Source organism: Panulirus ornatus, chromosome 19 (assembly GCF_036320965.1).
Source record: "Panulirus ornatus isolate Po-2019 chromosome 19, ASM3632096v1, whole genome shotgun sequence".
Lineage (NCBI taxonomy): Eukaryota > Metazoa > Arthropoda > Malacostraca > Decapoda > Palinuridae > Panulirus > Panulirus ornatus.
In genome coordinates, this window is record NC_092242.1 from 27,798,222 (window position 1) to 27,825,023 (window position 26,802).

General features: G+C 44.3%; 1 protein-coding gene across 2 annotated transcripts in view; it reads left to right on the top strand.

Moving 5' to 3' along the window:
• Window positions 1–578: 578 nt before the first annotated feature.
• LOC139755473 (uncharacterized) overlaps window positions 579–26,802 on the top strand; it is a 77,250-nt gene continuing 51,026 nt past the window's right edge. For both annotated transcript variants that reach the window (XM_071673811.1, XM_071673812.1), the window contains exon 1: window positions 579–737. In XM_071673811.1, the coding sequence (XP_071529912.1) occupies window positions 638–737 (100 nt within the window). In that variant the 5' untranslated portion in view covers window positions 579–637. The remainder of the gene's footprint in view (window positions 738–26,802) is intronic.

Sequence of the window (26,802 nt, forward strand, 5' to 3'; positions counted from 1 at the left end):
ACGCACACTTATGGTCGTGTTTCAAGAACTGAACGTGCTAGTCCTCACAGAGGACAGATACCAGAAAAGATTTCCTGGTGATACGTGTTAGATAAGATTCATATATATATATATATATATATATATATATATATATATATATATATATATATATATATATATATATATATATAGTTAAAAGAAATTTGATCCGGTGCCCTCAAACAAAAGCTAGCCTGTAAACATCGAAAGAGAAGAAAATACACACTAGTATTGATTCTTTATGTCTCATCCCTTGGGATATAGAAGTCCGCCAAAAAGGAATCTTGCATCAGTTTACGTTCTCCTCCACTCAATGAATCGCGGCAGCAGAAACTGGATTTGATATTTCAACATAAAAAACAATGAACAAATTGAGGGCAAAAACCGTCAAATTATTTTCTCCCAGTTGTCTGACATAATCCCTGACGTAGTAAACATGTGCTGAAGTAACTTGGTTTCTATGACGACGAGAAATGCAGCCAGTGAGCCCACAGCTCCAGGGTGGCGCGAGCCGCGCTACTACGTCACCATCGATATCATCATCACGGCGACGATATTGGGCTGGAGGCGTCAGTACACACACACGCAGTTCGCTGGACCCGCCGCGGTAAAATCAATGCTCGTCTGGTGGCAGCAGTTGGCGCATGTGCCCCACACCGCTGACTTTCACAGCTGTGGCAAGATGGCGGCGACGTGGGCCGTGATCATCTCCTTGGGTAAGAAATGATGGCTTTAATTTGTTAAATGTGTGTTGTGTATAAACATTATCAACCAATATAGTGACAGTGGCCTCGCTAGTTTGAGGTGTGTTAGGTCTGAGAGCTTTACGTCGCTATGGTGGACGTAGCAGTTTGTTTTTCAAAATCAACGCTGGGAGAGAGAGGTCCAAACCTGCATCGTACAAACTGCAAGGAAGGGATAGTAAAACATGCCCCTCACACAACACGCCTGTGGAAAATTTGACAGAATTGATAATTGAACCAAAATATGTTCAGGTTTTCTGTTACGTGAGAAAGACTAGCGTTGGCTGGTGTGACTACAGCCAGGCAAGCTGATTAGCCCTAGGCTCACCTGCTGTATCTAACCTCAAATTTTCCCCCTACCACAACGGTTCTTCATACAGGAACCATACGTAGGACGGCGTGTGTTCAGTTTTGTAGGCATTATGTAAACTCGAGTACATAGACTATGTATGATATACGTAGTTGAACAATGTGGTATGTGCATAGCCATTGTGTGGTGTGGGTATTGTGCGTGTGCTTAAAGTGTTCGCTGATTACTGTTTGTATTTTGTGAGATTTCCATCCCCAGTGTATGTAAGGCATTAGGTATACAGTGGTGTAGTATGCGTGTGTACTGTACTCGCTATACAATATACAACTTATATGTACGGAACTCTTTGTGAACCTTGTTAGGTGTAAAACAGATATAGAGGGTTTACCTCGTCAAGTATGTATGCATAAGCCACACTAGATGGATCATTCCAGGTGTATACCAACCACTGTGCGTGTGACCGTGTTACATACACTTGACACTGTGTATAACATGCAAGGTAAACCTCGGCCATAGTGTATGCACGCCATCACAGCATAAATCGTGGTTAAAAGTGCATCAACGACTATAGTGTAGGTGCCATGTGAGATATGCACCAGCCAGTTTGCGTGCAATCGAGTATGCAGTCAGACAGCAATACGTGCCACGACAGGTGTACATTTATTATGTTGTATACTGGTACACAGTTAATGCATAATAATCACACTGTGAACATCCCAGCCATGCGGCTACCATGTCACATAACACCAGTTACAGACTTTGTTGACTACATCTCAGGTGTACCATTCATGGTGGGTGTACCACCATGGTGGGTGTACCAGCCATGGTGGATGTATCAGCCATGGTGAGTGTACTATCCATGGTGAATGTGCCAGCTATGGTGAGTGAACCAGCCATGATGGGTGAACAATCAAACCATGGTGGGTGTACAAGCCATCGAAGTTGTACCAGCCATGGTGGGTGTACCAGCCATTGTGGGTGTACCAGCTTCGTTGGGTGCACCATCCATTATGGGTGTACATCCATGGTATGTGTACCAGCTATGGTGGGTGCACCAGCTATGGTGGGTGTGCCACTATGGTTAGTGTACCAGCCATGGTGAGTGTACCAGTTTCGGTGGGTGTACCATCCATTATGGGTGTACTAGCCATAGTGGATGTACCAGCTATGGTGGATGTGCCAGCTATGGTTAGTGTACCAGCTATGGTTGGTGTACCAGCCATGGTGAGTGAACTAGCCATGGTGAGTGAACCAGCCATTGTGAGTGTAGCGGCCATGGTGTGTGTACCAGCCATGGTGAGTGTACCAGTCATGGTGGGTGTACCAGCCCAGGTGGATGTACCAGCCATGGTGGATTACCAACTATGGTTGGTGTACCAACATTGGTGTGTGTACCAACTTTCGTAGGCTTAAAAACCGTGGTAGGTTTACCGACAATGGAGGGTGTACCAGGCGTGGTGAGTCTTCTAGACATGATGAAGACACCAGCCTTGGCAGGTGTAACATTCATGGTGAATGCACAAGCCATGGTGTTGCACTGACCATGGTGGTGCACCAGCAATGATGAGTGAACCAGCCATGATGACTGAACTAGCTATGGTGAGTGAACCAGCCATGGTGGGTGTACCAGCCAATGTGAGTGTACCAGCCATGGTGAGTGAACTAGCTATGGTGGTGCACCAGCCATGATGAGTGAACCAGCCATGGTGGGTGTACCAGCCATGGTGAGTGAACCAGCCATGGTGGGTGTACCAGCCATGGTGAGTGAACTAGCCTTGGTGGTGCACCAGTTATGATGAGTGAACCAGCAATGGTGAGTGAACTAGCCATGGTGAGTGAGCCAGCCATGGTGGGTGTACCAGCCACGGTGAGTGAACCAGCCATGGTGGGTGTACCAGCCACAGTGAGTGTACCATACATGGTGGGTGTGCCTGCCACGGTGAGTGTAACAGCCAAGGTGGGTGTACCAATCATGGTGGGTGTACCAGCCATGGTGAGTGTACCATCCATGGTGGGTGTGCCTGCCATGGTGAGTGTACCACCTATGGTGGGTGTACCAGCCATGGTAAGTGTACCAGCCATGGTGGGTGTACCAGCTATGGTGATTGTACCAGCCATGGTGAGTGTACCAGCCATGGTGGGTGTACCAGCCATAGTGAGTGTACCAGCCATGTTAGGTGTTCCAGCCATGGTGAGTAAACCTGCCATGATGGGACTACCATCCATGTTGGGTGTGCCAGCCAGGGTGAATGAACCAGCCATGACAGATGTACCAGCCATGGTGAGTGAACCAGACATGGTGGGTGAGCTAGCAATGGTAGGTGTACCAGCCATGGTAGATGTACCAGGCATGGTGGGTTTACCAGCCTCGGTGAATGAACCAGTCATGGTGGGTGTACCAGCCACGGTGGGTGGACCAGCCACGGTGGGTGGACCAGCCACGGTGGGTGTGCCAGCCATGGTGAGTGAACCAGCCATGGTGGGTGTACCAGCCATGGTGAATAAAACAGACATGGTGGATGAGCTAGCCATGGTGGGTGTACCAGACATAGTGAATGAACCGGCCATGGTGGTTATACTAGCCGTGGTGGGTGAGTCAGCCATGGTGAGTGAACCAGCTATGGCTGGTGAACCAGCCATGGTAGATGAACCAGCTATGGTGAGTGAACCAGCCATGGTGAGTGAACTAGCCAAGGTGGGTGTACCAGCCATGGTGTGTGTATCAACCGTAGTGGGTGAACTAGCCATGGTGGGTGTACCAGCAGTGGTGAGTGAACCAGCCATGGTGGGTTAACTAGCCAAGGTGGGTGTACCAGCCATGGTGTGTGTATCAGCCGTAGTGGGTTAACTAGGCACGGTGGGTGTACCAGCAATGGTGAGTGAACCAGCCATGGTGGGTGCACCAGCAATGGTGGGTGAACCAGTCATGGTGGATGTACCAGTCACGGTGAGTGTACTTGCCATGTTGGATGTACCAATCATGGAGGGTGTACCAGCCATGGTGAATGAACCAGCCAATGTGGGTGTACCAGCCACGGTGAGTGTACCAGCTATGGTGGGTGTACCAATCATGGAGGGCGCACCAGCCATGGTGGGTGTACCTGCCATGGTATGTGTACCAGCCATGGTAAGTGAACTAGCCATGGTGAGTGAACCAACCATGGTGGGTGTACCACCCACGGGGAGTATATCAGGCATACCGGGCATAACAACCATGGTGAGAGAATCAGCCATGTTGGGTGTACCAGCCATGATGGGTGAACCAGCAATGGTGGATGTACCAGCCATGATGAGTGTATCAGCTGTAGTGGGTGTAACAGCCATGGTGAGTGAACCAGCCATGGTGGGTGTACCAGCCATTGTTGGTGTATCAGCCATGGTGAATGAACCAGCCATGGTGAGTGAATCAACTATGGGGGATGTACCAGCCATTGTGAGTGAACCAGCCATGGCGGGTGTACCAGCCATGGTGAGTGAACCAGCCATGGTGAGTGTACCAGCCGTGGGGATTGTACCAGCCATGGTGAGTGAACCAACTATAGGGGATGTACCAGTCATTGTGAGTGAACCAGCCATGGTGGGTGTACCAGCCATGGTGAGTGAACCAGCCATGGTGAGTGTACCAGCCATGGAGATTGTACTAGCCATGGTGAGTGAACCAACCATGGTGGACGTACCAACCGTGGTGAGTGAACCAGCCATGGTGGGTGTACCAGCCATGTTGGATGAAATAGCCATGGTGGGTGTACAAAACATTGTGGGTCTACCAGCCTTGGTGGGTGAAGTAGCCACGGTGAGTGAACCAACCATGGTGGGTGTACCACCCACGGGGAGTATATCAGGCATACCGGGCATAACAACCATGGTGAGAGAATCAGCCATGTTGGGTGTACCAGCCATGATGGGTGAACCAGCAATGGTGGATGTACCAGCCATGATGAGTGTATCAGCCGTAGTGGGTGTAACAGCCATGGTGAGTGAACCAACTATGGTGGGTGTACCAGCCATGGTGAGTGTATCAGCCATAGTGGGTGTAACAACCACGATGGATGTACCCGCCATGTTGGGTGCACCAGCCCTAGTGGATGATCTAGCCATGGTGAGTGAACCAGATATTTTGGGTGTAGCAGCCATGGTGGGTGTACCAGCCATAGTGGGTGTATCGGCCATATTTGTTGCGCCAACCATGGTTGCTGTGCCAGCAATGGTGGGTGTGCCAACCACGGTTGGTGTACTGGCCATGGTGAGTGTATCCACCACGGTAAGTGAACCAGACATGTTGAGTGTATCAGAAATGTTGGGTGTAAAAGCCATTGCAGGTGTCCTAGCCATGGTGGATGTAACAGCTATGGTTGATGTACCAGCCATGGTGAGTGAACCAGCCATGGTGGGTGTACCAGTCATTGCGATTGTACCATGTGTATACTAATGTGTACCCCAACCTTTGTGTGTATCGTTTTTGGTGTAAACCCAAAATTGAAGCACAGTATCCAAACTTGTGCATAGGTTTGAAATGTTGTCTCTGCACATTAATGTACGTACAGCAATTACTGCTAATTAAAAAAAAATGAAGATTTAAAGTTTTCAGTTCCCAAAGAGCCTTTTTACAATGGAATGACAACACATGCAGTGACTATACGTGGGATGATACAGTGAGTTACCTCCAGTGTCCAAGAGCCACTTATTATGGCTGTCCATTCGCGCGCCACTAACGAGTTTCCCTGCGGGAAAGGCAAGCGCGTGTCGTTCACCGCGGGACTGAGTTACCAGAAACCAGTCGTAGTGTTATGGGTTATGGAGAAATAATATGTTTGTGGACTGAATGCCAGCAGCCCACGTGTGACTGAGGCAGAAAGAAAAGTCAATAACTTGGGTCAAAGTAGTAAAAACTCAACGGCTATTGAAATGCTGGATCACTGAGTAGCTCTTCTTTTGCTGTTAAGTTTCATGCGTTTGGCTCAGGTTTCAGTTTTTTCATTCTGTCTCTCCTACACGTGAGCTGCTAGATGTGGGTCCACAAGCATGCAGTCTCTCCAACTCACACATAACACTTGACGATACGTAACTCACACACGACGAGTTCTTTAAAGTCTAGACTGAGAGAGAGAGAGAGAGAGAGAGAGAGAGAGAGAGAGAGAGAGAGAGAGAGAGAGAGAGAGAGAGAGAGAGAGAGAGAGAGAGAGAGAGGTCACATACATAGATACACAGACCACACGGAGTGAAGGTCCAAACGGGTTGGTCTGGCTTTAATGGTACTAAGAAAAAAAGAAGTCCTTTGAAAGCAGTAGAAGAGAAGGATAGCAAAGCCTAATGTCTCTCTCCACCCTGCACTCCCTCCGGCACATGCCAGATGGAAAACAGGTGAAAAATACCTTGCAGGACAGATAAACCTGAAGGAAATCTTTATACGAATCTCATACGTTAGAATGAATATGAATATGTCGTGCACCCCATCACCAACGACAGGCATGCATCCCTTAACTTATGTAACCAGGTTTCTATCCGATTTTCTTTGCAACCAATTATCCCGAAGGCTCGGACCTTGTGCATCAGTTTAACGTGAGAGACTTCGGCGAATGTTTTCTGGAAGTTCAGAAATATCATATCTCTTACTTTTGTTTTGTCGGTATTGAATAATTTATGAAATTCAAGGAAGTTTGTAAGGCATAATCTGCATCTTAGTAAACCATGCAGTGTATCACTCACTCATCAGGCTGTGTTGTTCCAGATGAGCTACGATTTCATCTCTAATAATCGACTCCAGACGTTTTCATATGATTAATGTGAGACCAATAGGACGGTAATTACTAGGCAGTTCGCTGCTCCCCTTTTAGTATATAGGAGTGACGTCTGCCAGTTTCCAGTCCTGTGAGACAATTCCATCCTGGAGATATTTATCGAAAATATGGTTTAACGGTCCGACACTCGTGTTTTACGTTCTTAATTACTCTTAGAAACGAATAGGACCTGGGCTTCTATTAGTCTTCAACTTATCTGTCTGTATTTCTCTGCCTGTGACGGTAAATTCTTGTATTGTGTAAGTATTATTTATTAGTCTCAAAATTCGTTTCGTTACTTTCTAAAGTGAAAATAGAACTGAAAAACTTGTTCAGGGTTGTTGCTGTGTCTTTATCGTCCATAGTGGGTTCCCTATCCTCGATTACTAACGGTCCTCTTCCATTCCTTATGTGTTTCTTATAACTAATACATTTGTAATCTATCTTGGCTTCTTTGATAAGGCCTTTCACTTGTCTTCTGATTGTTATACTGTGTTGCAATGTTAGGGTTATTATCTGATTTCTTACTTTTATAGAATATTTTTCTGCGCCGTATAGATCTTGCAATATCGTGCGAGTATCCTTCAGGCTTGTTGTTGGTTTTACTGTTTTTGTCGTGCATGGGAATGAATGTGACTTGATGGTTCATAAATTGACTTTTAAGACTGGCCCATAATTCCTATGGTCATGGACCAACAAGGGTGAGGCTCTTTAATGCGTCGTGCAACCTATTAAAAATCCGCACATCTAAAATTAGGGTTAATGATATTGGTTTTAGGGAAGTCGGTTTTGATATTTACGTTATGGTCGCAAGTTCCTAAATGTTCTCCAATACGGGTATTATTTACCAAGAACTCCTGGGATGCAAGAACTAAATCAAAATATATTAGCTTCCATCGTGGGCTGACGGTTTGGTAGAGCAAATTGTTTTCGACAGTCAGGTCCAGCAGATTCACTTTCTATATCTGAGACATTTTGCCGAAAGGCGGTGCTAGCGCGTAGTCTCACCGCACTGTTTGCTAAATGAATACTACTACACTCATTATATGATTATCAATCCTGGGTTCATCTGGAGCTAGCTTCAACCCTTTTCTTTTAAATGTTTTTCCAGTTATTCCATGCATGTTTCTTATTTTTCTGTTTTAGTACATCATAATATCTTTCTTGCAAGGCTCTCGAATAAGATTGTGTAACATATCGTTAAATTCTGTTTCAGTCTTGCAAACTTATAACTCTTCCATGATGAAAGTCTTAGATATTGTCCTTCATTCCATCTGTTTGTTATCAAGCGTAGTGTAGTGTCACGTATCTTTATCTTCTTTCTAGGTTGTGAAATTATAGTTCTTTCCATCTCCCGTGATTGTTCACATGTTCCATCCCCTTGATATTGCTTGTGAAGTGCTTCCGAATCGTCTCTAACTTGCTAATTTCCATTTGCTTGACCATAGACACGATAGGATTCAGTTTTACGTTTCACGTCTACATTGCACATTTTTCATCAATAGTTTTATGTCTCGTCGTGAAAGATGTCTCTATCATACCACTTACTACATGGCTCGATGGTGCTATATAATGCCATCTTCTTGATATTGTTCATAAAAACTCCAAGTGTCTCATTTATGATGACTCCTAAATCTTGACGTTTATTTCACTGTCCATTACGTTCCATGTTGGGCCTTTATAATGAGTTATCAATGTATTGTTAATTGTGCTACGACTCACTCAAATCTGCCCTCATTAAATTCCACCTGGTTCACTGTTGGCCACTTGTAAATTGAATCGAAGTCTTAAGCATCTTTTTGATCATCTGATCCTATGTCTCTGCCATTATTTTTATCAACAAAAGCACTTGCTTGTACTATCTTTAAACTTTCTGCCAATATCTGATATTGTTATCATTATTATTATTATCATTATTATTATTATTATCATTATTATTATTATTATTATTATTATTATTATTATTATTATTATCATTATGGGTTTTCGTGGTGTATCGGTTATCGTTGCTGACTCTGACTTCACGCACGGGCGTGTATATCACTTTTGTTACTCATATTTCAATGTATTTATGATGGTCGTACACATTCAGTGTAAATATGCACACCAGCCTCAGGGCGTGTGCCATGTGTACACCAGTCTCAGGGTGTGTACATTGTGTACGCAAGGCTAAGGTTGTGCACCTTGTGTACACTAGCTTCAGGGTGTGTATTATGTGCACACCAGCCTTAAGGTGTGTATCGTATTAGACGTACACTATTCTTAGTGTGTAGACCATGTTAAATTTACACTAGCCTTAGTATGTAGAACATATTAGGTCTACACTTGTTTAAGTGTATAGACTATGTTAGGTTTACATTAGCTTGAGTGTGTAGACTATGTTAGGTTAACAAAAGTTTTAGTGAGTAGACCATGTTGCGTTTACACTAATCTTGGTATGTATACCATATTAAGTATATATTAGCATGGGTATATAGATAATGTTAGTTTTACACTAACTTGATTGTGTAAACCATGTTAGGTTCACACTATTATCATGTTAGGTTGGCGCTAGCCATAGCGAGTGGGCCATGTTAGGTTTACACTAGTCTTAGTGTGCAGACCATGTGTACACCATATTGCATTTGCACTAGTCTTATTATGTAAACCACGTTAGGTTTACAATAGCCTGATTGTGTAGAGGACATCTGGTTTACACTAACTTGAGTGTGTAGACCATGTTGAGTTCACACTAGTCTCAGTATGTTGACCAGTCTACCATGGTAGTTTACGTTAGCCACTGCGGGTGTACCGTGCTGGACTTTCTCTAGCTGCGGTGTGTACTGTGTTTCTGCCTCAATGTTTCTACATCAACAATGATACATACACATCAGTTATAGTATTTATACCGTCCATGGCGTTCAACATCTGAACGAAGGTTATCAGCATAAGAAAGACAAGAGAGAAATGGGGTGAATAGGAGACGAAGGAATACTTTGAAGGGTTGTTTATGTGTTTTATGATTGGGTGGCAAATGTAGGATATGTTGGACGTGGAGGCATGTGCAGTGGGAGATTATTGGGGAGTTTAGTGAAACGAAGACTGGTGGTGCAAGTGTTGTTTGAAATTTAATGTGGCATGGCGGCTGGAGTGGATGTGATTGCAGTAGAATTTCTTAAGAAAGGGGGTGACTGTGTTGTTGATTGGACAATTTGGATTCTCAGAGTATGTATGGCTCACGGTAAGGTGTCTGAGAATTGGTGGAATGCCTGTATAGTGTCCTTTGTAAAGGAAAGGGTGACAATAGAGAATGTGCAAATTACAGAGGTAAAAGTTTGTACATACCTATAAGTTGTATGGGAAAGTTTGTACAAACCTATAAGTTGTATGGGAAAGTTTGTACATACCTATAAGTTGTATAGGAGAGTGGTGATTGAAGGTCTGGTGGCATGCACGGAATTTCAGTCTGGGCAGGAACAGGGTGGCTCCAGGAGTGGCAGAGGATACATGGACCAAGTGTTGGCTATGAAGATTGAGTGCGAGAAATACTCAAGCGATGCAGGATTTGTCTGTGGCATCTGTGGATCTGGAGAAAGCATATGATAGGTTGATAGGCATGCCCCGTGGAAGACGTTGTGAATACATAGTGTAGAAGGAAAGCTATTAGATGCAGCGAGGAGACAAATGCATGAGTGCGAGTAGGACGAGAAGAGGGTGAATTGTTCCAGGTGAAGGTGGGTCTGCGTCAGGAGTGTGTAATAACATCATGGCTGTTTAATTTGTTCATGAATAGGGTGGTGAGAGGAGGTGAATGCAAGCGTCTGAGAGAGAGAGAGAGAGAGAGAGAGAGAGAGAGAGAGAGAGAGAGAGAGAGAGAGAGAGAGAGAGAGAGAGAGAGAGAGAGAGAGAGAGAGAGAGAGAGCACGTAGTCTACTGGGGATGGAGAGGTCTCGGAAGAGAATCAGTCGTTGTTTGCAGATGACACAGCGCTGTTGGCAGATTCGAGTGGGAAAATTCAGACACTTGTGTCCTAGTTTGAAAGAATGCCTCAAAGGAAAGAGTTTAGAGTATATGTGAAGAAAAGCAATGTTATTAGGCTTAGCAGCAAAGAGAGACAGATTATTTGGAGTGTGGGAACTTCGAGGAATTGGAGTGTTTCGGATATCTAGGAGTGGATATGACAGCAAATGGGAGTCATGGGTAAGTGGGCGAAGGTCCTAGGCGCACTGAGAAATATGAGAGGGTAAAGATGGGTATGTCTGATGGCATAGTTGTCTCGTTGGTGCTGTATGGGTGTGAAACTTGCAATTTAGGCAAAAAAGTAAAGATGATGGGTGTGATGGTAATGAAATGTTTACGATCAGAATGTGGAGTTAGGTATTTTGATCGAATAAGAAATGATAAAGTAAGAGAGAGAGAGAGAGAGAGAGAGAGAGAGAGAGAGAGAGAGAGAGAGAGAGAGAGAGAGAGAGAGAGAGGAGTATTTGTGAGAGTGCTGAAGATGGTGTGCTGAAATGTTCTGGACAAGTGGAAAGGATGAGTGAGAAGTTGACAGAGAGGATACATGTGTCTGATGTGAAGAGAACAAGGAGAAGGGGGAAACTAAAGAGGAGGTGGAAGGGTGGAGTGAAAGATACTTTGAAAACTCTGGGCCCGAACTTACAGGAGGATGTGAAGCGCGCAAAGATTAGAACAAATTGTAGCAACGGGGGATGACGTGCGACAATGGGCCGTACTAAGGCATATGAAGCAGTCGGGGGAAACCACGGAAGGTCCATAGGGACCGATTGTGGATGTGGGGTCCTGGTGTCGGTGCATCATACATGACAGCAAGAGAGCAGATGTGAACGAATGAGGCTATTTCTTCGTCTGTTCCTGGCGCTATTTCGCTGACGTGGAAAATGGCGAACGTGTGAAAAAAGTTATGCATAGAATTATTTATCTATTCATGTATTTATTCATGAAATACTACTAAAGACCATCAGAACATCAGCTGGCGCCAGATTTGGACAAGAAAAAAAGATTCTTTTGGCATCCTGGTTTTCTATCTCTCGAAAGCAAATATAACAAAACTACAAATGACTCAAACTAGATCGCTCAGAACAATCACTGGCTGCGTATCAACCATAAATACTCACTCAACAGTTGCATATTACAACTAAGGTTCTCCATTATAAACCCAACCGACATGCTCGGCACGCACTTCTTTACAACAGCATTAGATCCCTCCCACCCAAATCGTTCTAGAACTAACCGTGAACTCCTGAGTATAAATAAAAAGCTTACCCCTGCTTCAAACTTCAGCGACCTCTACTATCAGACCCTCTGCCCCCGTCACACATGATAATGACAAAACACATACACAGTGAAATGACCTAAGAAGCACTAATCACCCTCCTCACCAACTCACTCTTAAACACCAGCCCACCAGACATACAACGGGCATTATCAGATCACGTATTAATTAATAAGCGTGTAAAAGTGAGACTTTTGGATGTAAATGTTCTGGGAGGGGCAGCTGCTGGGATGTCTGATCACTATCTTGTTGAGACAAGGGTGAAGATATGTAGAAGTTATCGAAAAAGAGGAAGCAATGTCGGGAGAAGGGAGTGGTGAGAGTAAATGTGCTTGGAAAGGTGGCTTGTATGAGAAATACCATCAGAGATTGAGAGCAGATTGTGAAAAGCTTGAATTATGTTGCTGATTGGTTGGTAAGGATCGTGGTGAAGTGCCTAAGAATTGGCGGAATGCTTGAAGAATGCTAGAGTATAAAGGTAAAGAGGATAAAGGCGTGTTCAAACTGTAGATGTATAGTTTGTCGAGTATTCCTGGTAAGTTGTACGGGAGGGTATTGACTGAGATGGTGAGGGTGTTACAGATTGGAGAGGAGCAGTATGGTTTCAGAAGTGGTAGAGGATGTGTGGATCTGGTGTTTGCTTTGAAGAATGTGTTGAGAAATACTTAGAAAGGTAGATGGATTTGCATGTGGCATTTATGGATCTGGAGAAGGCATATTATAGGGTTGATAGATGCTTTGTGGGAGGTCTTAAGAATATATGGTGGGGGAGGTAAGCAGTTAGAGGAAGTGAGAAGTATTTCAAGGGTGTAAGGAGTGTGTACAAATAGGAAGAGAGGAGAGTGAATGGTTCCCAGTGAAGGTTGGTCTGCGGCAGACGTACGTGATGTCACCATGTTGTTTAATTTGTTTATGGATGGAGAAGTGAGGGAGGTAAATGCAAGAGTTTTAAAGAGAGGGGCAAGTATGCAGTGTGGGAAGTGAGTCAGTTGTTGTTCGCCGATGAGACAGTGCTGGTGGCTGATGCGATTGAGGAAATGCAGAAGTTGGTGACTGTGTTTGGAAGAGTGTTCAATAAGAAAATTGAGAGTAAATGTGAATAAAAGCAAGGTTATTAAGTTTAGCAGGGTTGAGGGACAAGCGAGTTGGGATGTAAGTTTGAATAGAGAAAGATTGGAGTAAGTGAAGTGTTTTCGATATATGGGAGTGGAATTAGCAGCGATGGAACCCTGGAAGCGGAAGTGAGTCATACGATGGGTGACTGTTGGTGACTGTGTTTGGAAGAGTGTTCAATAAGAAAATTGAGAGTAAATGTGAATAAAAGCAAGGTTATTAAGTTTAGCAGGGTTGAGGGACAAGCGAGTTGGGATGTAAGTTTGAATAGAGAAAGATTGGAGTAAGTGAAGTGTTTTCGATATATGGGAGTGGAATTAGCAGCGATGGAACCCTGGAAGCGGAAGTGAGTCATACGATGGGGGAGGGGGCGAAGGTTCTGAGAGCGATGAGGAATGTGTGGAAAGAGAGGTTATTTTGAAGTGCAAAAATAGGTATATTTGAAGGAATAGTAGTTCCATCCATATCATATGGCTGCGAAGCATGGGCTATAGATAGGATTGTGCGGAGGAGGGTGGATGTGTTGGAAATGAAATTTTGGAGATGGTTTGAGTGATTAATGAAAGGGTAAGAGAGATGTGTGGTAATAAAGTAAGATGTGTGGTATCAGTGTGGTTGAGAGAGCAAAACCGGGTTTGTTGAAATGGTTTGAACCTCTACACCTTTCTCTTAACGTCCTGCCACTTTCTCTTGCACATTTCCCAATCATCTGAACTCCTTCCTTGTAAGTACTGCATATATATATCTCGCTTCGCATTTCACTGGTGACTTTATTTTCTCCCACCAATCACTACCCTTTCTAATATGCCCAGCTCCCACCATACGTATGCACACGCGTGTCCCGCATATGCTAGCACTGCTCCCCTAAATACCTTCCATTCATCATCCACTCCTCTAGCTTCGTTTACTTTAACCTTTTGCCATTCTACACTCAATCTCTCCTGGTATTTCTTCAGATAAATCTCCTTTGCAAGTTCGCTTACATTTACCGCTATCTCCTCATCTAAAACGTTTCCTCTTTTCGGAAAACCTCGTCGAACCTTCACACTCGTCTCCACACGGTAATTTTCAGGTATTCCAGCAGCTGCCCCTCTCAGCACTTTCACATCCAAAAGTCTCTCTTTTGCACGCTTATCATTCAGCATGTAATCCAAGAATGTCCTCTGACCATCTTTCCTACTCACATACGTATATTTGAGTATGTCCGTTTTTTTAAAACCAGGCATTCCCAATCGCTAGTTCTATTTCAGCACACAACTCTGGAAGCTGCTCACCAATTAATTTTTTATTCATATTTATTATACTTTATCGCCGTCTCCCGCGTGAGCGAGGTAGCGCAAGGAAACAGACGAGGAATGGCCCAACCCACCCAGATACACATGTATATACATAAAGGCCCATACACGCACACACGCACACACACACATACACACACACACATATATATATATACATATATATATATATATATATATATATATATATATATATATATATATATATATATATATATATATATATATATATATATATATATATATAGATTGACCAAGAGGAGGTGGAGGGAACGAGGAGAAGAGGGAGACCAAATTGGAGGTGGAAGGATGGAGTGAAAAAGATTTTGTGTGATCGGGGCCTGAACATGCAGGAGGGTGAAAGGAGGGCAAGGAATAGAGTGAATTGGAGCGATGTGGTATACCGGGGTTGACGTGCTGTCAGTGGATTGAATCAGGGCATGTGAAGCGTCTGGGGTAAACCATGGAAAGCTGTGTAGGTATGTATATTTGTGTGTGTGGACGTATGTATATACATGTGTATGGAGGGGGGTTGGGCCATTTCTTTCGTCTGTTTCCTTGCGCTACCTCGCAAACGCGGGAGACAGCGACAAAAAAAAAAAGAAAAAAAAATATATTTATATATATATTTATATACATATACTTGGGATGTATTTAGGGAATCAGTGATGGATTGCGCAAAAGATGCTTGTGGCATGAGAAGAGTGGGAGGTGGGTTGATTAGAAAGGGTAGTGAGTGGTGGGATGAAGAAGTAAGAGTATTAGTGAAAGAGAAGAGGGAGGCATTTGGACGATTTTTGCAGGGAAAAAATGCAATTGAGTGGGAGATGTATAAAAGAAAGAGACAGGAGGTCAAGAGAAAGGTGCAAGAGGTGAAAAAAAGGGCAAATGAGAGTTGGGGTGAGAGAGTATCATTAAATTTTAGGGAGAATAAAAAGATGTTCTGGAAGGAGGTAAATAAAGTGCGTAAGACAAGGGAGCAAATGGAAACTTCAGTGAAGGGCGCAAATGGAGAGGTGATAACAAGTAGTGGTGATGTGAGAAGGAGATGGAGTGAGTATTTTGAAGGTTTGTTGAATGTGTTTGATGATAGAGTGGCAGATATAGGGTGTTTTGGTCGAGGTGGTGTGCAAAGTGAGAGGGTTAGGGAAAATGATTTGGTAAACAGAGAAGAGGTAGTAAAAGCTTTGCGGAAGATGAAAGTCGGCAAGGCAGCAGGTTTGGATGGTATTGCAGTGGAATTTATTAAAAAAGGAGGTGACTGTATTATTGACTGGTTGGTAAGGTTATTTAATGTATGTATGACTCATGGTGAGGTGCCTGAGGATTGGCGGAATGCGTGCATAGTGCCATTGTACAAAGGTAAAGGGGATAAGAGTGAGTGCTCAAATTACAGAGGTATAAGTTTGTTGAGTATTCCTGGTAAATTATATGGGAGGGTATTGATTGAGAGGGTGAAGGCATGTACAGAGCATCAGATTGGGGAAGAGCAGTGTGGTTTCAGAAGTGGTAGAGGATGTATGGATCAGGTGTTTGCTTTGAAGAATGTATGTGAGAAATACTTAGAAAAGCAAATGGATTTGTATGTAGCATTTATGGATCTGGAGAAGGCATATGATAGAGTTGATAGGGATGCTCTGTGGAAGGTATTAAGAATATATGGTGTGGGAGGCAAGTTGTTAGAAGCAGTGAAAAGTTTTTATCGAGGATGTAAGGCATGTGTACGTGTAGGAAGAGAGGAAAGTGATTGGTTCTCAGTGAATGTAGGTTTGCGGCAGGGGTGTGTGATGTCTCCATGGTTGTTTAATTTGTTTATGGATGGGGTTGTTAGGGAGGTGAATGCAAGAGTTTTGGAAAAAGGGGCAAGTATGAAGTCTGTTGGGGATGAGAGAGCTTGGGAAGTGAGTCAGTTGTTGTTCGCTGATGATACAGCGCTGGTGGCTGATTCATGTGAGAAACTCCAGAAGCTGGTGACTGAGTTTGGTAAAGTGTGTGAAAGAAGAAAGTTAAGAGTAAATGTGAATAAGAGCAAGGTTATTAGGTACAGTAGGGTTGAGGGTCAAGTCAATTGGGAGGTGAGTTTGAATGGAGAAAAACTGGAGGAAGTGAAGTGTTTTAGATATCTGGGAGTGGATCTGGCAGCGGATGGAACCATGGAAGCGGAAGTGGATCATAGGGTGGGGGAGGGGGCGAAAATTCTGGGAGCCTTGAAGAATGTGTGGAAGTCGAGAACATTATCTCGGAAAGCAAAAATGGGTATGTTTGAAGGAATAGTGGTTCCAACAATGTTGTATGGTTGCGAGGCGTGGGCTATGGATAGAGTTGTGCGCAGGAGGATGGATGTGCTGGAAATGAGATGTTTGAGGACAATGTGTGGTGTGAGGTGGTTTGATCGAGTAAGTAACGTAAGGGTAAGAGAGATGTGTGGAAATAAAAAGAGCGTGGTTGAGAGAGCAGAAGAGGGTGTTTTGAAATGGTTTGGGCACATGGAGAGAATGAGTGAGGAAAGATTGACCAAGAGGATATATGTGTCGGAGGTGGAGGGAACGAGGAGAAGAGGGAGACCAAATTGGAGGTGGAAAGATGGAGTGAAAAAGATTTTGTGTGATCGGGGCCTGAACATGCAGGAGGGTGAAAGGAGGGCAAGGAATAGAGTGAATTGGAGCGATGTGGTATACCGGGGTTGACGTGCTGTCAGTGGATTGAATCAGGGCATGTGAAGCGTCTGGGGTAAACCATGGAAAGCTGTGTAGGTGTGTATATTTGCGTGTGTGGACGTATGTATATACATGTGTATGGGGGTGGGTTGGGCCATTTCTTTCGTCTGTTTCCTTGCGCTACCCCGCAAACGCGGGAGACAGCGACAAAGCAAAAAAAAAAAAAAAAATATACTTGCAGCCTTCATACATTTTCGTCGCCACCCAGCTAGACATGAAATTGCATACCTCCCTCCAGCGAGATATCACCATGATAAGACAAAAAGAGCCACATTCGTTCACACTCAGTTTCTAGATGTCATGTATAATGCACCGAAACCACAGCTCCCTTTCCACATCCAGGCCCCACAGACCTTTCCATGGTTTACCCCAGACGCTTTACATGCCCTGGTTCGATCCATTGACAGCACATCGACCCCGGGATACCACATCGTTCCAATTCACTCTATTCCTTACACTCCTCTCACCCGCCTGTATGTTCAGGCCCCGATCGCTCAAAATCTTTTTCACTCCATCTTTCCACCTCCAATTTGGTCCCCCACTTCTCGTTCCCTCCACCTCTGACACATATATCCTCTTTATCAATCTTTCCTCACTCATTCTCTCCATGTGACCAAACCATTTCAATACACCCTCTTCTGCTCTCTCAACCACACTCATTATATTACAACACATCTCTCTTACCCTTTCATTACTTACTCGATCAAGCCACCTCACACCACATATTGTCCTCAGACATTTCATTTCCAACACATCCACCCTCATCCGCACAACCCTATCTATAACCCACGCCTTGCAATCATATAACATTGATGGAACCACTATTCCTTCAAACATACCCATTTTTGCTCTCCGAGATAACGTTGTTGCCTTCCACACATTCTTCAACGCTCTCAGAAGCTTCGCGCCCTCCCCCCATCCTGTGACTCACTTCCGCTTCCATGGTTCCATCCGCTGCCGAATCCACTCCCAGATATCTAAAACACTTCACTTTCTCCAGTTTTTCTCCATTCAGACTTACCTCCCAATTAACTTATCCCTCAACCCTACTGAGCCTAATAACATTGCTCTTATTCACATTTACTCTCAGCTTTCTTCTTTCACACACTTTACCAAACTCAGTCACCAACTTCTGCAGTTTCTCATCCGAATCAGCCACCAGCGATGTATCATCAGCAAACAACAGCTGACTCACTTCCCAAACCCTCTCATCCGCAACAGACTGCATACTTGCCCCTCTCTTAAAAACTCTTGTATTCACCTCCCAACAACCCCTTCCATAAACAATTTAAACAACCATGGAGGCATTCCACACACCTGCCTCAAACCGACATTCACTGAAAATCAATCACTTTCCTCTCTTCTTACACGTACACATGCCTTACATCCTTAGTAAGAACTTTTCACTGCTTCTAGCACCTTACCTCTTACACTATATACTCTTAATACCTTCCACAAAGCATCTCTATCAACCCTATCGTATGCCTTCTCCAGATCCATAAATGCTACATACAAATCTATCTGTTTTTCTAAGTATTTCTCACATACATTCTTCAAAGGAACCACTTGATCCACACATCCTCTCCTACTTCTTAAACCACACTGCTCTTCCCCAATCTGATGCTCTGTACATGCCTTTACCCTTTTAATCAATACCCTCCCATACTCAACCAACGTATGCCTCTGTAATTTGAAAATTCTCCTTTATCCCCCTTCCCTTTGTACAATGGCACTATGCATGCATTCCGCCAATCCTCAGGCACTTCACAATGATCCATACATACAATGAATATCCTCACCAACCAGTCAACAACACAGTCACCCCTTTTTTTAATAAATTCCACTGCAAGACTATCCAGACCTGCCACCTTGCCGGCTTCCATCTTGCGCAAAGCTTTCATTACCTCTTCTCTGGTTATCAAACCATTTTTCCTCACTTCGCACACCATCACGACTAAAACACCCTATATCTGCCACTCAAACACACTCAACAAACCTTCAAAATACTTACTCCATCTCCTTCTCACGTCATTACTATCTGTTATTACTTCCCCACTTGCCCCTTCACCGATGTTCCCATTTGTTCTCTTGTCTTACGCGTTATTTACCTCCCTCCTAAACATCTTTCTATTCTCCCAAAAATTTAATGATACTCTCTCACCCTACCTCTCATTTGCCCTCTTTTTCAACTCTTGCACCTTTCTCTTTACCTCCTACCGCTTTCTTTTACACGTCTCACGGTCATTTGCATTACTTCCCTGCAAGTAACGTCCAAACGCCTCTCTTTTCTCTTTCACTAACAACCTTACTTCTCCATCCCACCACTCACCATCCTTTCAGATTTCCCCACTTTCCACCTTTCTCATGCAACATGCACTTTTAGCGCAAGTCATCACTGCTTCCCTAAATACATCTCATTCCTCACCCACTCCCCTCACGTCATTTGCTCTCACCTTTTGCCATTATACACTAAATCTCTCCTGGTACCCCCTCACACAAGTGTCCTTTTCAAGCTCAATTAGTCTCACCACTCTCTTCTTCCCAACATTCTCTCTTCTTTTCTGAAAAAACTCTACAAATCCTCACCTTCGCCTCCATAAGATAGTGATCAGACATAGCTCCAGCTACCCCTCTGAGCACATTAACATCCAGAAGTCTCTCTTTTGCACGCCTATCAATAAACACAATCCAATAATGCCCTTTGACTATCTCTCCTACTCACATACGTATACTTATGTATATCTCTTTTTAAACTAGGTATTCCTAATTACCACTCTTTTTTCAGCACACGAATCCACAAGCTCTTCACCATTTCCATTTACAACGCTGAACACCCCATGTACACCAATTATACCCTCAACTGCCACATTACTCACCTTCGCATTTAAATCGCCCATCACTATAACCCGGTCTCGTGCATCAAAGCTGATAACACACTCACTCAGCTGCTCCCAAAACACTTACCTCTCATGATCTTTCTTCTCATGACCAGATGCATAAGCACCAATAATCACCCATCTCTTTCCATCCATACATATATATAAATCTAGAGGTTGCTTTCTTACATTCTATCACATACTCCCAAAACTTCTGCTTCAGGAGTAGTGCTACTCCTTTCTTTGCTCTTGTCCTCTCACTAACCCCTGACTTTACTCCCAATATATTCCCAAACCACTCTACTCCTTTACCCTTGAGCTTCGTTTCACTCAGAGTCAAAACATCCAGGTTCCTTTCCTCAAACATACTACCTATCTCTCTTTATTTCTCATCTTGGTTACATCCACACACATCTAGACACCCCAGTCTGAGCCTTCGAGGAGGATGAGCACTCCCGCATGAGTCCTTCTTCTGTTTCACCGTTTAGAGAGTTAGAATACAAGGAGGGGAGGGTTTCTAGCCCCCCGCTCTCGTCCCCTTTAGTCGCCTTCTACGACATGCGGGGAATACTTGGGAGGTATTCTTTCTCCCCTATCCCCAGGGATGCAAAGGTGATTAATGTGGCAGTTGAGGTATAATTGGTGTACTTGGGGGTGTTCAGTGTTGTCAATGGAAATGTCGAAGAGCTTGTAGATTTATGTGCTGAAAAAGAACTGGTGATTGGGAATACCTGGTTTAAAAAAGAGAGATATACATAGATATACGTATGTAAGAAGGCGAGATGGCCAGAGAGCGTTATTGGATTACATGTTAATTGAAATGCACGTGAAAGAGAGACTTTTGGATGTTAATGTGCTGAGACGGGCAACTGGAGGGATGTCTGATCATTATCTTGTGGAGGCGAAGGCGAAGATATGTAGAGCTTTTCAGAAAAGAGAGAGAATGCTAGGGTGAAGAGAGTGGTGAGAGTGAGTGAGCTTGGAAAGGAGACTTGTGTGTGGAAATACCAGGAGAGATTGAATACAGAATGGAAAAAGGTGAGATCAAATAACGAAAGGAAAGTGAGATAGGAATGGGATGTATTTAGGAAAGCAGTGATGGCTTGCGCAAAAGATGCCTGGGGTATGAGAAAGGTGGGAGATGGGTAGATTAGAAAGGGTAGTGAGTGGTGGGGTGAAGAAGTAAGATTGTTATTGAAAGAGAAGAGAAAGGCATTTAGATGATTTTTGCAGGGAAATAGTGCAAATGACTGAGAGATATATAAAGAGAGAGGCAAGAGGTCAAGAGAAAGGTGCAAGAGGTGTAAAAGAGGGCAAATGAGGGTTGGGGTGAGAGTATCATAAAATTTGAGGGAGAATAAAAAGATGCTTTGGAAGGAGGTAAATAAAGTGCGTAAGACAAGAGAACAAATGGGAACATCGGTGAAGGGGGCAAATGGACAGGCAATAACAGGTGGTGGTGAGGTGAGAGGGAGATGGAGTGAGTATTTTGAAGGTTTGTTGAATGCCTTTGATGATAGAGTGGCAGATATAGGGCGTTTCAGCTCAAGGTGGTGTGCGAAGTGAGAGGGTCAGGGAGAATGATTTGGTAAACAGAGAAGAGGTAGTGAAAGCTTTGCAGAAGATGAAAGCCGGGAAGGCAGCGGGTTTGGATGATATTGTGGTGGAATCTATTAAAAAAGGGACTGGTTGGTGAGGATATTCAGTGTATGTATGGTTCATGGTGAAGTGCCTGAGGAGTGGCAGAATGCATGTATAGTGCCATTGTAGAAAGGCAAAGGGGATAAAGGTGAGTGTTCAAATTACAGAGTTATATGTTTTGAGTATTCCTTGGAAATTATATGGGAGGGTATTGACTGAGAGGGTGAAAGCATGTACAAAGCATGAAATTGGGGAAGAGCAGCGTGGTTTCGGAAGTGGGAGAGGATTTGTGGATCAGGTGTTTGCTTTGAAGAATGTATGTGAGAAATATTTAGAAAAGCAAATAGATTTGTATGTAACATTTATGGATCTGGAGAAGACATATGATAAGAGTTGATTAAGATGCTCTGTGGAAGGTATTAAGAGTATGTGGTGTGGAAGGTAAGTTGCTAGAAGCTCTGAAGTTCTTATAGAGGATGTACGGCATGTGTAAAAGTAGGAAGAGAGGAAAGTGATTGTTTCCAGTGAATGTCGATTTGCGGCAGGGGTGCGTGATGTCTCCATGGTTGTTTAATTTGTTTATGGATGGGGTTGTTAGGGAGGTGAATGCAAGAGTTTTGAAGAGAGGAGCAAGTATGCAGTTTGTTGTGAATGAGAGGGCTTGGGAAGTGAGTCAGTTGTTGTTCGCCGTTGGTACAGCGCTGTTGGCTGAATCGGGTGAGAAACTGCAGTAGTTGGTAACTGAGTTTGGTAAAGTGTGTGAAAGAAGAAAGTTGAGAGCAAGGTTATTAGGTTCACTGGGGTTGAGGGTCAAGTAAATTGGGAGGTAAGTTTAAATGGATATGGGTATGTTTGAAGGATTAGTGGCTCCAACAATGTTATATGGTTGCGAGGCGTAGGCTATGGATAGAGTTGTGCGGAGGAGGGTGGATGTGTTGGAAATGAGATGTTTGAGGACAGTATGTGGTGTGAGGTGGTTTGATCGAGTAAGTAATGAAAGGTTAAGAGAGATGTTTGGTAATAAAAAGAGTGTAGTTGAGAGAGCAGAAGAGGGTGTATTGAAATGGTTCGGTCACATGGAGAGAATGAGTGAGGAAAGATTGACCAAGAGGATATATGTGTCAGAGGTGGAGGAAACGAGATGTGGAAGACCAAATTAAAGGTGGAAGGATGGAATGAAAAAGATTTTGAGTGAGGCGTGCAAGGAATAGAGTGAATTGGAACGATGTGTTATACCGGGGTCAACGTTCTGTTAATGGATTGAACCAGGGCATGTGAAGCGTCTGGGGGTAAGCCATGGAAAGTTCTGTGGGGCCTAGATGTGGAAAGAGAGCTGTGGCTTCGGTGCATTACACATGACATCTAGAGACTGAGTGTGAACGAAAGTGGCCTTTACTGTCTTTTCCTAGCGCTACCTCGCGCGCTCGCGGGGGGAGGGGGGTTCCATTTCATGTATGGTGGGGTGGAGTCTCATCAAACTAGGAGCCTCATCATGCTAGGAGCCTCATCAAGCTAGGAGACTCTTCAACATAGGATCCTCATCAAGATACGATCCTCATCATGCTAGGATCTCCATCAAACTAGTAGCCTTATTATTCTAGGAGCCTTATGAAGCTAGTAATCTTATGCTAAGAGCTTCATGCTTGTACACAAACCTCATCATGCTAGGGGCCTCAATAAGCAAAGAGCCTTATGATGCTAGGGGTCTCACCAAGGTAGGAGCTTTAGCATCCTAGGAGCCTCATCAAGTTAGGAGTCTCATCAAGCTAGGAGCCTCATCATGCTAGGAGCCTCATCAAAATAGGAGCTTTATCAAGATACAAGCATCATCATGCAAGGAGCCTCATCAAAATTGGAGCCTCATCATGATAGGATCCACATCAAGCTAGGAGTCTCATCAAGCTAGGAGCCTTATCAAGCTAGAAACCTTATCTAGCTAAGAGCTTCATCAAGCTAGGAGCCTTATCAAGCTAGAAACCTCATCTAGCTAAGAGCTTCATCAAGCTAGGAGCCTTATCATGCTAAGAGCCTCATCAAACTAGGAGCCCTATTAAGCTAGAAGACTCATCAATCAAAGAACCTCATTGGACAAGGAGCCTCATCATGCTAGGAGCCTCATCAAGCTAGGAGCCTCATCATGCTAGGCGCCTCATCAAGCTAGGAGCCTTATCAAGATAGGATCCTCATCAAAACGGATCCTTATCATGCTAGGATCCTCATGAAGCTTGGAACCTTACATGCTAGGAGCCTCATGAAGCTTGTAGCCTTATCATGCTAAGACTTAGCTTCATCATGCTTGTAGCCTCATCATGCTAGGGGCCTCATTAAGCTAAGAAGCTTATGATGTAAGGGGCCTCACCAAGCTAGGAGCTTTATCATGCTAGGAGCCTCATCAAGTTAGGAGTCTCATCAAGCTAGAGCCTCATCATGTTAGGAGCCTCATTAAGATAGAAGCCTTATCAAGATACGAGCCTCATCATGCTAGGAGCCTCATCAAAATTGGAGCCTCATCATGATAGGATCCTCATCAAGTTAGGGGTCTCAGCAAGCTAGGAGCGTTATCAAGCTAGAAACCTCATCTAGCTGAGAGCTTCATCAAGCTAGGAGTCTTATCATGCTAAGAGCCTCATCAAACTAGGAGCCTTATTAAGCTAGAAGACTCATCAATCAAAGAACCTCGTTAAGCAAGGAGCCTCATCATGCTAGGAGCCTCATTATGCTAGGAACCTCATCAAGCTAGGAACCTCATCATGCTAGGAACCTCATCATGCTAGGGGCCTCATCATGCTAGGGGCCTCATCATGCTAGGAACCTCATCATGCTAGGGGCCTCATCATGCTAGGAACCTCATCATGCTAGGGGCCTCATCAGGCTAGGAACCTCATCATGCTAGGGGCCTCATCATGCTAGGAACCTCATCATGCTAGGAACCTCATCATGCTAGGAACCTCATCATGCTAGGGGCCTCATCATGCTAGGAACCTCATCATGCTAGGAACCTCATCATGCTAGGGGCCTCATCATGCTAGGAACCTCATCATGCTAGGGGCCTCATCATGCTAGGAACCTCATCATGCTAGGGGCCTCATCATGCTAGGGGCCTCATCATGCTAGGGGCCTCATCATGCTAGGGTCCTCATCATGCTAGGAGCCTCATCATGCTAGGAACCTCATCATGCTAGGGGCCTCATCATGCTAGGAACCTCATCATGCTAGGAACCTCATCATGCTAGGGGCCTCATCATGCTAGGAACCTCATCATGCTAGGGGCCTCATCATGCTAGGAACCTCATCATGCTAGGGGCCTCATCATGCTAGGAACCTCATCATGCTAGGGGCCTCATCATGCTAGGAACCTCATCATGCTAGGGGCCTCATCATGCTAGGAACCTCATCATGCTAGGGGCCATATCATGCTAGGAACCTCATCATGCTAGGGGCCTCATCATGCTAGGGGCCTCATCATGCTAGGGGCCTCATCATGCTAGGAGCCTCATCATGCTAGGAACCTCATCATGCTAGGGGCCTCATCATGCTAGGAACCTCATCATGCTAGGAACCTCATCATGCTAGGGGCCTCATCATGCTAGGAACCTCATCATGCTAGGGGCCTCATCATGCTAGGAACCTCATCATGCTAGGGGCCTCATCATGCTAGGAACCTCATCATGCTAGGGGCCTCATCATGCTAGGAACCTTATCATGCTAGGGGCCTCATCATGCTAGAAACCTCATCATGCTAGGGGCCTCATCATGCTAGGAGCCTCATCAAGATATCAAGATAGTAGCCTCGTCATGCTAGGATCCTCATCAAGCTGGGAGCCTCATCAAGCTAGAAACCTTATTTAGCTAAAAGCTTCATCAAGCTAGGAGCCTTATCAAGCTAAGAGCCTCATCAAACTGGGAGCCCTATCAAGCTAGAAGACTCATCAAGCAAAGAACCTCATCAAGCTAGAAGCCTTATCAAGCTAGGATTCTTTTCATGTGAGAAGCCTTATCATGCTAGGAGCCTTATTAAGCCAGGAGCCTTATTATGCTAGTAGGAGCCTCATCAAGCTAGGAGCCTAATCATGCTAGGAGCCTCATCAAGCTAGGAGCCTCATCAAGCTAGGAGCCTTATCATGCTAGGAGCCTCACCAAGCTGAGAGCTTTATCAAAACAGAAGCCTCTTCAAGCTAAGAGCTTCATCAAGCTAGGAGTCTCATCATGCTAGGAGCCTCATCAAGCAAAGTCTCATCAAGCTAGGAACCTCTGCAGAACGAATAACCTTAAACTCAGTGGTTAAGATGAATTGAACGTGGTCTTATTCAGTAAGAATATCGACCACTGGGTAGTTAGTTATCGAGTGAGGAACGAGCACTCGAATTAAACCTACACGATGATAGAAATGAACGTGAGTCTGCAAGTGTGTGGTCAACTGACTGCTCTCTGATGTCGCTCACCAAACCACACACTGAGGATTTTTCTGCACGTATCCAGTATATAGAACCATAGATTATGAACCGGATTTTTAAAAAATCTGTAATATATCTGGATCTTATAGCAATTTCTTTCTGTATTACGTTTTGAAATGAAGTCTAGCTCCACATTAGTACGTTACATCCATTACCTTGCCTTGGATATCTGGTCATTGTAGTGTCGGCGGACCTACATTCTTGAGCAGTCGACATCAGAACTTCCTGAGATCCATATGATCCTGTAGGAAGTACAGATCCTCTTTTCTTGTAGTGTAATGTCAGTTGGTCTTGTTTGACAGTTAGTGGACCAGTCTGGTTATAATCTACGAACGTAAAACGAAATCACGTGACTCGTGGTGGTTCGAGGTGGAGCAAGGACGTGATGGTCGTCATTACACAAGTTTTCATATATGTAATCCGGACCAGGACACGTTACTTTCCTTCCTCCATTACCATCAAGCAATGGACAAGACAGCCAAGTGGCCACAGCGTAGCGTATAACCAACAATAACATGATATTTCAGTCTTTTGTTGTACTTTTCGTTGTGCCGGTCACAGTAGGGACGCAGACTCATGG